This window comes from Eulemur rufifrons, chromosome 23 (assembly GCF_041146395.1).
Source record: "Eulemur rufifrons isolate Redbay chromosome 23, OSU_ERuf_1, whole genome shotgun sequence".
Lineage (NCBI taxonomy): Eukaryota > Metazoa > Chordata > Mammalia > Primates > Lemuridae > Eulemur > Eulemur rufifrons.
In genome coordinates this window covers 15,035,389-15,051,751 of record NC_091005.1, presented here as the reverse complement: position 1 = coordinate 15,051,751, position 16,363 = coordinate 15,035,389, and the positions used below count along the sequence as shown (strand labels likewise).

At 37.0% G+C, this 16,363-nt stretch overlaps 1 protein-coding gene across 2 annotated transcripts in view; it reads right to left on the bottom strand.

Annotated features, from left to right (window-relative positions):
- PHLPP2 (PH domain and leucine rich repeat protein phosphatase 2) overlaps positions 1-13,265 on the bottom strand; it is a 47,175-nt gene extending 33,910 nt beyond the window's left edge. The window contains exons 1-2 of one of the 2 annotated variants that reach the window (XM_069456363.1): positions 12,979-13,265; positions 3,574-3,707 (exon numbers count right to left, since the gene is read on the bottom strand). In XM_069456363.1, coding sequence (XP_069312464.1) covers positions 3,574-3,707; positions 12,979-13,259 — 415 coding nt within the window. In that variant the 5' untranslated portion in view covers positions 13,260-13,265. The remainder of the gene's footprint in view (positions 1-3,573; positions 3,708-12,978) is intronic. The other variant, XM_069456365.1, reaches the window with a different exon arrangement.
- Positions 13,266-16,363: the final 3,098 nt, after the last annotated feature.

Sequence of the window (16,363 nt, the reverse complement as noted above, 5' to 3'; positions counted from 1 at the left end):
ATGTAATGTTCATCACTAGGGAAATGGTTACATGGACTATAACACATACATGATATTCAATACTATGCAACTTAAAGAAATGCACACAGAAGATGGTTCTACAAATGCCAATAAGGAAAGAGCTTCAAGACATACTGCTGAGTGAAAAAAAGCATGGAGACCAATACCATTTACGTAAACAAATAATACCGCTTATATAAACAAAATCCATATATTTCTACAAAGATATATATATATATATATATTTTTTTTTTTTTTTTTTTTTTTTGAGACAGAGTCTCGCTTTGTTGCCCAGGCTAGAGTGAGTGCCGTGGCGTCAGCCTAGCTCACAGCAACCTCAAACTCCTGAGCTCAAGGGATCCTCCTGTCTCAGCCTCCCGAGTAGCTGGGACTACAGGCATGCACCACCATGCCCGGCTAATTTTTTCTATACATATTTTTAGCTGTCCATATAATTTCTTTCTATTTTTAGTAGAGATGGGGTCTCGCTCTTGCTCAGGCTGGTCTCGAACTCCTGAGCTCAAACGATCCGCCCACCTCGGCCTCCCAGAGTGCTAGGATTACAGGCGTGAAAGAACCACGCCCGGCCTACAAAGATATATTGCACAGGAATAAAAGTTAGAAAATTATCAATAGGTACACACCAAATCGAGAGTAGTGGTCACCTATAAAGCAGTTAAAGGACTTGAGAGGTGATTATAAGAAATTAAAGCACTACAGATTATAACAGTATATTCATATTTACCTTGTATAATTAAAAGCAAAATGTTTTAAAAGAAAAAATGTATGACCACAATAATTAAAAATATCTTGAGAGTAAGAAAATACACAATCATAAATGCAATTGTATTAGGGTGGTACAATACTTTTCTACAATATTATTCCTACATTTTAACAAAGACGTTTAAAATATGCAAAATTAACATGAGATAGTATTCTCTGCAGTTTGAGCAAGATTAATTTTAACAATGATACCTGATATTGGCAAAGGTGTAGGGAAATGAGTGCTCTCAAATTCTACCGAAGAAAGTGCACCCTGGTACCACCTATTTGTGCAATTTAGGAATACTGAGTCAAAATTTAAAATGTATATATGTATTAACTCAAAAATTCTACCGGTAAGATTCACACCCTCCTCCCTCCACCCTAGAGGTCCTCCACTCCCTTGACTTTTATAATAATCATATCTTTGTTCTCTTTACATTTTTGCCACTTTTGTATACATCCTGTATTAATTACGGTAAGTTTACTGCTATAGCACACAGAATATAATGGCTCAACCACAAGAGAAATTTAATTCTGATCAGGTGAGCATTCCCTGTTGCCAGGGGTCAACACTGTCATTCAGAAACTCAGGCTGACGGCTCTGCCATTTTCAACACTTTACAACAAATATTTCTCTGATGATTACCATCCCAGCCCACACAAGAGGAAAAGAACACCGAGAGGCATACGTGGCAGGTTCTAGGAACCAGGTGCAGAGGCAGCACACATCCATTTCACTATGTACCATCGAAGAAAACTGTGTCATGTGTGCACACCTAACTGTAAGAAGGGCTGGGAAATTCACAATGAAATGAAAAAAAAAAAAAAAAAGAAAGGCTGGGAAATGAGGTATTGCCAGGAAATCATATACTCCACTATGGTTTTGTTATCATGGAAGAAGGAAAGAACAGATTTTGATAGACAGCAGTACTGCACACATCTCTAAACAATATGGCTGTGATCTGCCTGGTTTTGAACTTGAATGGAATGAAAACATACTATGTGATTCTTTTGTGTCTGTCTTCTTTTGTTTGTTTTTATGCTCTTTGGACAAAATTGTTTGAAACAATGTGTGCAGGGAATGTGGTACAGAAAGCAATGCCCAGGCAGGAATACCTGAGCTAGGCAGTCCCAGAACTATAACTTCACGAGCAAATCACACCCTCTAGACTCTGTTTCCTCAAACACAAATAAGGGGATTGATGAATGTGCTCCTGTAATCCCCATGACTGATCATGCTACCCACGCACCATTAGTAAAATACGTTATTTCCATAGCTTTTAGATCATGACTTTGCACTGAGACTGTCATTCCACTCACGTCTCCCCCAGCACTCCCTCCCCAGCAAGACTGGTAACTCGCACTTGCTGCCTGGGACACTGGGTATGTTTTAAACCAGAGAACATAACATTAACTGGTTTGAACTTAGGCCCTTTATGACCTTGGCCTCATTAACACTGTATTCTAACAAAGCTGACTCACCACAGGTTCTACACACGAAATATTTAAAGCTGATTACTAAGCTATTTGCTTCAAAGGAAAACTTCAAATCTTCTGTTAACAGTGGTTATCTTTGGACCAGGCGCGGTGGCTCACGCCTGTAATCCTAGCACTCTCGGAGGCCGAGACGTGAGGATCGTTTGAGCTCATGAGTTCAAGACTAGCCTGAAGAAGAGAGAGACCCCATCTCTACCAAAAGAAAGGAAAAAAAAATAACCCAGCCAGGCATTGAGGCATGCACCTGTAGTCCCAGCTACCCAGGAGGCTGAGGCAGGGGATCACTGGGGCCCAGGAGTTTAAGGGTGTAGTGTGCTATGACTGTGCCTGTGAATAGCCCTGAATTCCAGCCTGGGCAACATAGTGAGACCCCGTCTCAAAAAAAAAAAAAAAAAAAAGGTAATATACACAAACTAAGTCAATGAAAGCAGGGAATCTTAGTACACGGTTATGCCTAGATATACTAATAATTTAACCATTCTGGTTCAACTGTTTGGTAAGTGGGTCATATTAATTCAAAACTGTTAGGTGTTAAACGGCTCTGTCATTTTTATATGACCTTGAACAAGTTATTTAAGTTCTCTCTGCCTCAGTTTTCTCATCTATAAAATGGGATAGTAGTTCCTACAGCATAGGATTATTATAATGAGTAAATTAGGTAATTCATAAGCATAAAAGCACATAGTAACCACTCCATGAATGTTACTTAGTAGTAGTATTAGTAAGCTAAGTAATATTTAGAAAGAGTATCTGATTTAATAAGTCTAACTTCATTGTTGAAGTGATCAGGTGAAAAAGTCTACAGGAGGAAAACTACACAAAAGAGAAGAGAGTGTCAAAAATCCTAGATTTAAAGCCTACTAAATTCACCAATACACAAATCTGACAGACGTATTCATCAAATGTCAAGTCAAACATTATACTGACTACTTATTTCTCGCAACATTATTTAACTATCCAGAAGTTCATAGACTTTACCAGGAGCTTGAAAAAAATAACTGATACTAAAGCATGATCTGATCAAGATTCTGGCCAAGGTAAAAAAATAATTCTATTGCAGGAAATTAGCAGAACACAAGAACAAAAAGAGCAAAAATTAAAAGGGAAGATATTTTTGGCTCATACTTTTAAGTCTTCCCCTAACCCCGATCTCTTCTTTTTGTTGTTGTTTGGTTGTTTTTACTACATGAGTTGATTGGCTTAAAATTAGCTTTTGATACAATATTTTTAAAAAGCTGAATGCAGATGAAGGCATATATGACCAACTTAAAAGTTGCTAACGTGTTCATAAAGCCATTGATAAATACTTACCACCATAAAATCGAATCATACAGCCGAGGTCAGGGTTTGTAGCCTCCTCCTGTATGCGCACAGGATCATCAAATCCCAGTCTGGACAAGTAATCATAAACAATCTGAAGAGGTCGTTCAGTAGGTTCCAGTCTCCTGCTTGCACAATTAGAAATATATATTTTAAATAATAAAAATGCTTCATTTAATTTTTTTAATCTTTCAATATATAGCCTTGATTTTTATTTCTAGATCAAGATTTTCTTTAGTAGTATATGCTACAACTAAACAAGTGGTTTTCAAAGTTTCTGATCTCAGGACGCCTATATGCTCTTTGAGGACCACAGAGCTTTTGGTTATAACTGGTATCATATAAGCTACACAAACAATTATAGATGTAGACTTTCGGGTTGCCTACTATATCCCAAATACTATATATTTCCACCAGCCTCATAGATGATTCTTCCATAAAAACTAGAATGAATGGTCCAAAAGGCCCCAAAAAATCATTCTACTACATGGTCCTAATTGAAAGCTAAGGTAAAACTAGAATGTCTAGCAATGATTTATGGCCTCTATTGACACCATATTTTAAGACACACAGACTTAAAATACTTAAAAATATATATAAAACCAAAGTGATCAATGTGGATTTTGACAGAAAGAGTTACGCCAGTCATAACAACAAGACGGCTCTTTTACAATGCTTTCATGAGAAAGCTTACAGTTATAAATACAGTGGCTAAGAGTATGGGCTCCAAAAGTCACATTGCCTGGGTTGGAGACTTAGTTCTGCCATTTATCAACTACATGTCCCTGTACAAGTTATTTAACCTCATTTTCTTAAATTCTTCATCAATAAAGTGGGAATAACATAGTACATAACTCATAAGATTGTTAATAGATTTATTTATTTACTTATAAGATATCATGAAGTGTGTAAAGTGCTTAGCAAACTATCTCACTGATAGTAAACATTCAGTAACATGTTGACAATTATTCAAAAGAATTTTAGTACTGGAATCAAATTTTAATTATAATAAAAATAGAATATCTCTCCCACCTGAAACAACCAAAAAGCAAAAATGGGATAGTCAATGTGTATGCAAAAGGTCTTAAAGAACATTAAAAGGACTCTGTTTAGAAAACTTAAGAATTATATTATTTAGAGGAAACAAGATACACTTCCCATCATGGCAAAAAGATATGAAGGATGTCTGTGTTTTGTGGTTGAAGAGCTAGAAAATGCTGTTAGCAACGAGAATTAAGTAAAAAATACAATAAAATGGGAACATTACAAAGATGAACATAAACACCTGTATCAAAATGATAATTTAAGAATAGTAACCATACTGATGTACAAAAAAGATAAAAATAAACAACTACCTGGCCCCTCCCTCAGTTCAGTCTTGTAGCTTCTAGAAGCTATGAAACAAACTCAGAATGAACTATTACATGGGGAATGACCAAAGAAACAAAAAGTCTATAAAGACCAATAAGGACTGAATTTAAAAGAAATGGAAAATAAACTTTTCATAATAAAAACACCAGTTACAATTAATCCCTAGCCAAAGAAAATCAACTTCACAAAGGTCTTTGACAATGCTAAGCATTTTCCCAGCACAATGGCAGAATTTTTCTGAAAAAGATGCATTTTAAGAGGTACTTCTAATGAACTGCATCCTGGAGATGTCAACTATTAATAACTACACAATATGAAGAATGATTAAAGGAGGATTAACTTGAATACAAGGAGACTTAGGGCATAAAGAGCTGTATCTTCACATGTCAGGAAGGATTAGACTTACTCTGTATTGCTCCAAAGAACAGGACTAGGAACAATGAGAAGTTGCATAGGTAGATTTGGACTAAAGTACTAAATATAAGGAAGAATCTTAATAATTAGAGATGCCCAATAATGAAATACACTGCCCCTCAAAATTGCTCAGAGAGAACTAGGGAGCCATCTGTCTCAGATATTTTAGAAGAGATTCCTGTAAGAATCAAATTGGACCAGATGATCTTTAGGCTCTTTTAGAACTCAAGAGTCTGTGAGGTATCTAAGACACCTTCCTAAAAATATAATACAAATTCTACCTGAACCTTACTATTATTTTAGAATATAGAGTTCAATGTATTTAAATACCATAATTCCATCTAATGATCACATATTCAGGACCAAAAAAATTATAATTTTTCAGACTAAATCTCACTTAGTGTTTCTATTTCTCTCTAGAAAACCGAAAGAAATGGAAGCATCTTAATTCCAACATATTTTACATGATCAAATTTCCTAGCCTAAAAAGGCTCTGTAGACTTTAGCAACTCTCTGTATGTGTTTCTACCTAAAGAAAGTATTTTCCCTGGCGGGAGAAAAAGAAAAAAAAATCAAGAGAACCTCAACATCTGCTTTCATTGATTTAGCATAAATAAGTAAACAAGTAATATTTTAAGAAGTACAAAAACAAGCAAAATGAGGAACTAATTCCATTTACTCATTAAACTCATCTGCTTAAGAGAGTAGAAAGTATGGGGGAGGGAAATGTTGTAATATGCTTACAGCTCAATTTTATGTTTCAAAGTTCCAAAAGTTTAACAGACTGGTAATTAGCTATTTGTTAAATCTCTCACAAATCAAAGGGAAATTATATACTGCAAAACAGATGTAGGAGAAACTAATGCTGGGGGGAAAAGTTTTATTCAGCATTTGAACTACTTCTATTACTGCTTTAGTGAGACAGTAAGACTACTATAATAGTTTTGGTTTGCTTCTAATGCTTCTAAGAACTACCATAGCCCACTTAAATTTAAATACATGTGCATATGGTAATTTCTCTCCAAACCAGCCAACAGATAAAGCAGTGCTATCAACAAGAGATTATATCTCTCAGTCAAGAGTAGTATCTTTCTATATTAGTTATCCTAAACAGTGCCCATAGCTAAGGCACCTGTAAGAGAAGAGTACATTTCACTCTAGGTATCATTTCATAAGAGTTCTAGTTAATAGCGGATGATAGGCCAATGATTCAATCAATCATGCCCCTGCAATGAAACCCCAATAAAAACTCTGTACTGAAGTGGAGCTTCCTGGTTGGTGAACACTTGGAAGTGCTGGGAGGGTGACAGGTCTTGATTCCACCAGGAGAGGGCACAGAAGTTCTGCATTCTGGACCCTCCCAGACCTCACCCTGTGTGTCTCTTCAGTTGGCTGGTTCTGATTTATTCTGATTTACATCCTTTATACTAAACTGTAATTGTAATTGTAAGTACAGTGCCTTCTAGAGTTGTGTGAATCATTCTGGTGAATTCCTGAACCTCAGTGGGTCATGGAACCTCTCAAATTTGTAGCCAGTTGGTCAGAAGTACAGCTGGAATCTCGGGTAAGGGTAATCTTACTAGGGACCACGCTCTTTAACCTGTGAAGTCTGCACTAACTCTGGTGATGAGTGTCAAAACTGTATTGCAGTAAAGCACACAATGTCAGAATAACCATTAATAAAAAACACTGCCTATTAAACTGTGACCTACCATCAACTGTACAATACATGCTGATTTCAGAAGTTTTAAAATAAAACCTTTCAAGATAAAATTATTTATATTCCAATTTTTAATGTATAATGTACTTTTAAAATGTTAAAATGGTTCAGAAATATGAAGCACAAAATGAAAAACCCTTTTCCCCTCCTCAGTGGTAATCTGTTCAATATGTTTCCTGAAATAAGATTTTTCAATCCACTTTCATGACTTCAAAATATGGTAAACAAAATTTTAATGACTTGCAAAAAAGGTCACCCAACAAGCCAGTGCCAGAAAAGGAATTAGAACTAAGGATTCCAAATCCCAAGGGTGTTATTTTCTGTTATACACATCTTGTTGGCTCTCATCTAATCTTAAAAGATAACTACCAAACACTCTGAAATCTTCGTCATTTTGATGACAAAGAAAAAAAGCAACTATATGACCATGAGCCAAAGGGCAATCCATTTTATCACATACAATCTTGTTATAACTTTTCAGACAGTAGGCAAGGATCACACTAAGCTTCACTAGTGAGTCATTTATCACTTAAACAGTTTAGTAAAAAAAAAAAAAAAAAAAAAAGGCCAAACATTATAATGTAAGGAGCAGGAGACTGGGAGGTAAGACACTTGCGTCCAACCTGCAGCTCCATGACCAGCCAGCTGCAGGAATATACTTTCAACCTGAACTCTGTGGGCCTGTTTCACATTGAGAAAACAAAGGGAAATGGTCTCAGGGATTCCCAATGAGAAAGTTCCTGGTTTGGTGGTAGGACAATCCTTTGCTGAACAGAAATGTCCCACACACTGAAGACATTAAGCCTCTCTGGCCTTTGCCTTCTAAATGCTGGTAACTATTCCCAGCAGTGTGACAGCCGAAAACAGCCTGCCCTCACACATACTTCCAAATGGAAAGGTGGGGGGTTGTTGGGTTGGGTAGACTTAGTTTCACTAGTAGATCTAAGGTTCCTTCAAGTACTAAAATTCTATAAATTAGTAATCCTTGAGTTATACTCAAGTGACAAGTCCATGATTGAAAAAAAGTAAAGAGAGAAGGAAGTAATCCATGATTTAGAGAAAACATGGTATAACTTTAGTTGTAGTAATCCCATTTCCTGGACCTACCCTAGGGAAATCACCAATGAAAAGATTCATGGGCAATGGTTTAGTCAACATAACACCACTTCTAAGAGTTGAATGATCTGAAAGAACCCAAATAGGTAACATTTACTGAGCACTTATTAAGTACTTTACTTTCCTTGCAATTTAAGCTCCTAGCACATCACTCAGAAGCTTAATAGAAAGACACAACCATCTCAAGCCCCACCCTAGACCTACTGAATCAGAATCTATTTTTGCTGTTTTTTGGGGTTTTTTTTTTGAGACAGAGTCTTGCTCTGTCGCCCTGGGTAGAGCGCAGGGGTGTCATCACAGCTCACTGCAACGTCAAACTCCTGGGCTGAAGTGATCCTCTTGCCTCAGCCTCCCGAGTAGCTGGGACTACAGGCACATGCCATCACACCTGGCTAATTTTTCTATTTTTAGTAGAGGACGGGGTCTCCCTCTTGCTCAGGCTGTCTGGAACTCCTGATCTCAAGTGATCCTCCCACCTTGGCCTCCCAGAGTGCTAGGATTACAGGCATGAGCCATCACGCCCGGCCAGAATCTGTATTTTAACAAACTCCCCAGATGGACAGTTTAAGAAGCACTACTTTACAAGTATTAATTCATTTAATCTTCATAACATGTGTAATTAATTCTCAGGACTTTACAAATATTAACTCATTTAATCTTCATAACACGTACAATTAATTCTCAGGACAACTCAACAATGTAAATACTATCATCCTCCATTTTAGAGATTAGTAAACTAAGACACAGAGCACTATGTAACTTGCATAGTAACTGTCAGAGCCAGGATTTGAACCCACACAATCTCATTCTAGAATCCAACCTCTAAATCATACTGAATACTGTGTCTCAACTTATAGTATATCCATAAAGAGGACTATTCTATAGCTATAAAAATTGGTATCTAAAGAATTTTTAACAACATGATAAAATTAAGATGATCCATTAAGTAAAGTAGGCAGGATATAAAGTTGAATATATGATATGAGCCCAAAAATGTAATTATTAAACAGTGTGTGTGAGTGAAAAAAGATCTCGGGAAAAAATGTTACTACATAGGTTAAGAGGATGGTATCTGGTGTCAGAATGCCAAGATTCAAACTCCAGCTCTAACATTCATTAGCTGATTGCTCTTCGGTAAGATGTTTAACCCTCTCAAGCCTCACTTTCCTCATCTATAAAATGGGGATGGTATTTACCTCAGAGGATTGTGTGAGGATTAAACGAGGTAACCTACATAAAGCATAAACATTAAATATTATTATTCCTCTTCATACTTTTTCCTTTCCCAAAATTTCTTCAGGGAACACATATTACACTTCAGTAATCAGCAGAAAGTTCCTTAAAAAAAATAATGTCTTAGATTGTCAACTATCTTATAAGGGGCTATTACAAAGAAAGCACCTACTCCTCTCATTAGACAATTTAAGACTGAACTTAATTAACAGCTGAGTAAGAGATTTAAAAAGATCTTGAAATAAGCATGATTAAATAGTGAAACTCAGTAAGGTACGCTGTAGTGCCAGTTCCTCTCAGGGAGGGCCTTTACTGGGATCAAAGTCCATCATCTATCTTGAATGATGCCCTGACAGTCCCTGCCTGACCTTGAGTAGGTTACTGAACCTCTCTCAAAGCCTCAGTTTTCGTCATCTGAAAAGAATGATACTACTTCCCTTGGAGTTACTGAGAAGACTTAATGAGAAAATGTGCATAAAGCACTAAGCACACTGACTAGCACAGAAAGCACTAATCTTAGTTGAAATCTACCATCATCATCATCGTCCTTAACTGGATAAAAGTTTCTTTGTTTTTTTTTTTTTTTTTTTTGAGACAGAGTCTCACTACCCAGGTAGAGTGCAGTGTCATCACAGCTCACTGCAACCTCAAACTCCTAGGCTCAAGAGCTCCTCCTGCCTCAGCCTCCAGAGTAGCTGGGACTACAGGTGCACACCACCATGGCTGGCTAATTTTTTCTATTTTTAGTAGAGACGGGGGTCTAACTCTTGCTCAGGCTAGTCCTGAACTCGTGATCTCAAGCAATCCTCCCACCTCGGCCTCCCAGAGTGCTAGAATTACAGGCTTGAGCCACCTCGCCCAGCCTGGATAAGAGTTCTGGAGCACCTACTCCAGCAATGGAAATATATTCATTCTTTCAAACCACAGTTTGTGTTTTCATTATTTTCTAATCAATTATATGAGCAAAGAGCTATTTCATTACAAATGATCAAGACTACAGGACTGGTCGGGCGTGGTGGCTCACGCCTGTAATCCTAGCACTCTGGGAGGCCGAGGCGGGAGGATCGCTTGAGTTTAGGAGTTGGAGACCAGCCTGAGCAAGAGCGAGACCCCATCTCTACTAAAAATAGAAAGAAATGATCTGGACAGCTAAAAATATATATAGAAAAAAATTAGCTGGGCATGGTGGCACATGCCTGTAGTCCCAGCTACTCGGGAGGCTGAGGCAGGAGGATCGCTTGAGCCTAGGTGTTTGAGGTTGCTGTGAGCTAGGCTGATGCCAGGGCACTCTAGCCTGTGCAACAGAGTGAGACTCTGTCTCAAAAAAAAAAAAAAAAAAAAAAAAAAGACTACAGGACTAAAAAGAGACAAACCCCTCACTTTAAGTACAGTATAGATTCACGTAAGTAAATAAACTGTAACATTTGTATTCTTAACTAATTATACAACCAATCGTAACAAGCTAATTCCAGTGGGGTTTTCTCCACATTTCTAGTATCTTCGTAAACATAAACATTACTATACAAATGAGTACATCATATGCTTAGGTAAGTGAACTCAATCACTACCAGCTACAATCTAGGTCAAGGCTTTCCACCTGATAAAATTAGATCGGAATCAGTGCTAAGATTTAGAAAAGCCTAAGGATCACCCGGTCTGATCCTTTCGTTTCACAAATGGATTTAGGAAATGTAGTTAACTGGTGAACAAGGAAAACATTCAAATGCTAATCTATTTTTTCAGGAATTAGTCCAAATCCTAAAAGCAACACACAGGAGACCTCAGTTTAGATTTTCAAAATGACATCAATTTTTAGCTTAGCAAAAGGTGTTACTATTATTACCACACTTTAAGGTGTAAGTGGGAGCTTCCCTTCTCACTTTCAACAGTACTGAATCCAAAGCTTTGAAGTATGTTTCAAGGTATTTCTTTATTATGGAAAATGAGGAGCAGAGGAAAAGGATGACCGGTCAAGCATTTAAAGTACTCCTATTTAACATCTAATTCAAAGAACTAATAGTGATTTAAAAAAATAAAGCTGAGTCAAAGTTTATATGCATACTATAAGGCTACTATAAGAATACTCTCTTCATATATAAAAAATTTTCAAGACACTGATGGCTTTTAAACCTATGAAAAATATGGTCAACTTCACTAATTAAGAGAAATGAGAATTAAAACAACAAAATAAAATTCCTACCAGATTTGCAAAACTCTGAGTCACGAGGCATGGGAAAAGATTTGTCCTTGGAATGCCAATTTTATGATTTTCTAATTTAAAAACTGTCATCAATAATTTCTATTTACATGCAGGTATGTACTCACACATGCATGTGTCTGTATTTATATATAAAATTTAATACTAATATGTTTTGGAGAAAGTGGGGAAATAAATATACTTTACACACATACACACACCCATATATATATACATTTCCTTTTTTCTCTCTTTTTAGAGACAGGGTCTCAGTCTGTTGCCCAGGGTTGGAATGCAGTGGTGCAATCATAGCTCACTGCAGCCTTGAATTCCTGGGCTCAAGTAATCCTCCCACCTCAGCCTTCTTAGTAGCTAGGACTACAGGCATGCACCACCATGCCCAACTAACTTTTTAACTTTTTGTAGAGATGAGGGCTCACTATGTTGCCCAGGCTGGTCTTGAACTCCTGGACTCAAGAGATATTCTCCCCTCGGCCTCACCAAGTGCTGGGATTACAGGTGTAAGCCACCATGCCCAGCCCTACTTTTACATTTTTGATGAAAATATAACTTCTATAAAGAGAAATCCGACAATATCTATCAAAATTGACCCAGCAATAATTCCACTTCTAGGAGTTTATCATACAGATAGACTCCCACATATGACAGACATCATATTCACTGCAGCACTGTTTGTAGTGCTAAAGAACTGGTAACAATCTCCATTTATAGGAGATTGGCTAAAATTATGATAGACTCATAAAATGGAATACTACTACAGCCATTAAATAACTATATAAATATTAACATGGAACAATCTCTAAGAGATACTAAGTCAACAATGTGTTGCATATCGTAGTATTACCTTTAAAATTTATATATGAATAGAGATACATACTCATGCATGAGCATATAAATGCTTATAATTGCACAGAATGTCCCTAGGATGCATAAGAAACTGATAACAAGGGCCCTCATGAAAAGGTCTGAGTAGTAGGGAATGGGGGAGAGAAAAGGAATTCTCACTCTATACACTTTTATACATTTCAATTTCATTCTATTTATACTTTTCAAAACAATTAACTTTTAAAATAGTTATTTTAAATTTAGATATCTGACCTATGGTATATTCCAAATGAAAGAACTCTCATATGTTCCTTTGCTGATAGTTTTTAAATTCAGGAATCATAAAGCCAGCATTCCAAGGACAAATCTTTTTTCAAACCAAGCAACTCCCATAATCAACAGCAGATCCAGCACGATTAAAATCCTAAAGTCCACTTCTAAGCAGAAACATTTATCATTTACACTGCAGTAGAATTAGAGTGGTAAAACTCAGACTCACCTGACCAGGTCTCCATGAAGCTGTAAATAAAGACTTTCTCTTCCTTCTCCAGCACATATTTCTGATGCTGGTGTCTCCACTGTGCAAAGGACAAGATGTACGTCAGAGGAGGACGAGGAAGAGGAGGAGGTGGTGGTGGTGGTGGTTGTAGTGGCAGTGGTAGTGTCTGCTCCATAAAGGTAAACACAGCCTCTCTTCACATCTTCTCTCAGCCAGTCTCTTTCTCGAGAACCAAACCTGCTTCTCCTATTCAAACAATTTCTGCTTCCATTGCGTTTCATATTTCTCTAAAAAAAAAATTAAGAGAAAGAAACCATTAGCTAGAATGTCTGACTGAATGAGATATGTTCAGTCCTCACCTCACCTCTCTTTACTTTATATTCACCAACACTCTACTCAAGTATCCCCCCCCACCCTGTCTTGTGGAGCAGTTTGCATCTGCCATGCCCATTCTTAACCTGGAAAAACTTAATTTTCTTTATTGCAAGCTTTCACGTCTCCACCCGTCAACTTCCCTGACTTTCTCTTTTGTTTACGTTTTCAGAAAAATGTCAAAAATAATAAAATACCTAGGTACCTACTACCCAACTTTCACAAATTTTAACATTTTGCCATATTTAGTTCAGATCATTATTCTGAAGAACGTATAATCAGGTGAGACATACCTCACCTGATTATATCTCACCTGATTTAAAACTCTCTCTAAATTTTAAGATACTTACATTTATTTCACCCTGCAATTTTATTTGGTCCAACATTGGTTTAGAGATATAACTATGTTAATATACCCAGTTTGTTCATTTGAATACTATCCCATTATATGAATACATTGCACTTTTTCTATTCTCCTATTGATGGCATTTAGTTTGTTTCCAATTTTTCACTGCTGGAAACAATGCTGCAATAAACATTTCTGTACATGTCTCTTTATGCAAATGTGTATGTTTCCCTAGGGTCCTAAGCCTCTGCCTCATATCCCAAATAAACAAGTTCAGTATCTGCATAATACTGCACAAATATTCTTTCAATTCCCTGGCACATTTCAAAAAAAAAAAACAAAAAACTGCAGCTGGTAACTTACGTATGTGAAACTCATATATTACGAAGTTATCTCAAAGCAAAAACAATTGCTACACCCAATACAACAAGTTTCTAATGATCAACATTTGCCTGCTCTATTTTTATGATGGGCTATTTCTGTTCTTTTTAATAAAAAAGAAATTTCCACTGACCTACCTCTCCAGTTTCATTCCCCACTGCCCTTCACTTTGTTTCAGTCACATCCAACTACTTGGAGCTCCCCAAACACACCAACTATTCCAAAATTTTGCGACTTGTCTGAAATGTCCTTCTCCATCTTGCTCATATGACAAGTTACGCTTCAAAACTCTACTCAGGCATAACCCTCTCTATGGAGCCTCCCATATGTCCCATCCCCATTCTCCCTTCCTACCTAGAGAGAATGACTCTATTCTCTCCTCAGCAGAACTTCTTCACCTTGAGTATGTTTCTAATACTACAAGTAGGCCAATGGGTTTTATTTATTTGACATTTCTTCCTCTCTTCTCCACTGAGAACCCATTATAGTATCTTAACATCTGGGTGGCACAGAGACATTTCCAGAATTTAGCTGACATTTATTCCCAGTCTGTGCTTTAGCACAATTAGGTCTGGCAAGAAGTTAAACAAACTTGGGGGGGGGGGGGAATCTTCATTTCTATAAAGAACTCTACATCTTTGTATCAACTGCAAAGTGAAAGGAAGTAAATAAAATACTTTCACTAGCACTCCACATTGGAAAACAGAAATATCTCTAAATAAAGCAAACGTTATTTTTCTAATTACTGAGGTTAAATATTTGAGGGTAATTTTAGCACTTAAATTAAATTTCTAAAGATGGTAAAGAAAGGGGAAGGGAAAGGTAGCAGGTATTCCCATGTGAGAGAGAAAAAAGCAAGACTGAGAAGGGCTTCACCGTTTAAATTTAAGATAACTCAAGTAAATTGATCATTTTGCACATCTTGGGGATCTAGGTTTGGTTATTCAAAACCATGAAAGGCCAGGTGTGGTGGCTCATGCCTTTAATCCTGATGCTTTGGGAGGCCCAGGCAGGAGGATCACTTCAGGCCAGGAGTTTGAGAGCAGCCTGGGCAACATAGGGAACCCCCATGCCTACAAAAATATTTAAAAATTAGCCAGAGCGATATGGTGGCATGAGCCTATAGTCCCAGCTACTTGGGAGGCTGAAGCAGGAGAGTTGCTTGAGCCCAGGAGTTCGAGGTTAAGTAAGCTATGATCATGTCACTGCACTCCACCCTGGGTGACAGAATAGGACCCTGTGTCCAAAAAAAACAAACCATGAGGACATGAGGATTACTATTGATTCTAACTTTAAAGAAGTAGGATAACCCCTGCCACAAGTGGGAACTAGATCTCTCTTTTCTCATCAAGTACATTTTCTCAAAGCTCAACATCTCAGAATTAAAGGGCTTTCAAGTGCTTATTGTATAAACACAGGGACCATCACACTTGTACCACTAAATAATTATGTTCCTTATTTTTTTAACCTTTGAGAAAGATTAACTGGTCCATCTGAAAGATATTTTATATGGTACAATAATATTTATATAAAGAAGTTCTGCATTCAGCACTCAGTGGAAAGAACAAGCAGACACTATTCCACACAAGCACCCAAAGTCTTCTTTAAAAAGAACTTTCTGAGGTCAAATAATGGCCCGCTGACATTCTCAATCTTAGAAAAGTCAAGAAAGATTCCAGGAAGTACTATATTAGTTCATACATAATTTTTCTTCCATGAGAATTTACAGTCATTTTTAGTGCATATATATAATATTTCCCTTAGGATTATAAATTTTTTAATGAACTTTGTATTATCAAAACATCTATGTTGTTAGTCATCATTTACTTCAAAGGATCTGTCTCCTATCTGATAAACTCCACCCTATGAAGATAAACTGCTGAGTTAGAACTTTACTAGATATCATTTTCTTAGACCTGATCAATGGGTATTTAAAAGGCCTGGGTACTAAGCAAAGCAAAGTCTTGTAGCAACAATTAAATGAACTATTTAGCTATTATTAGCCACTGCTGAAATATCTAGTGTTTCCTTCTCAAGAATGTCCACTGCCTAACTAACACATTAGGTAACTGCTGGAAAGGCCTTCTTAGCAGCCAGTACTGACGATGACACTGTCCTCTGAGCTGCTTTCAGCTTTTAGAATCACCAACCCACTGGAATTGCCAGACTAAGAAAACTTCATTTTCTCCCTTACACTTATATAAGAACTGTTATCACATATTTATCTAAGAGGAAACACAACTACAATCACCTCCCACATCAAACAAGCATATAGAGCATATTTAA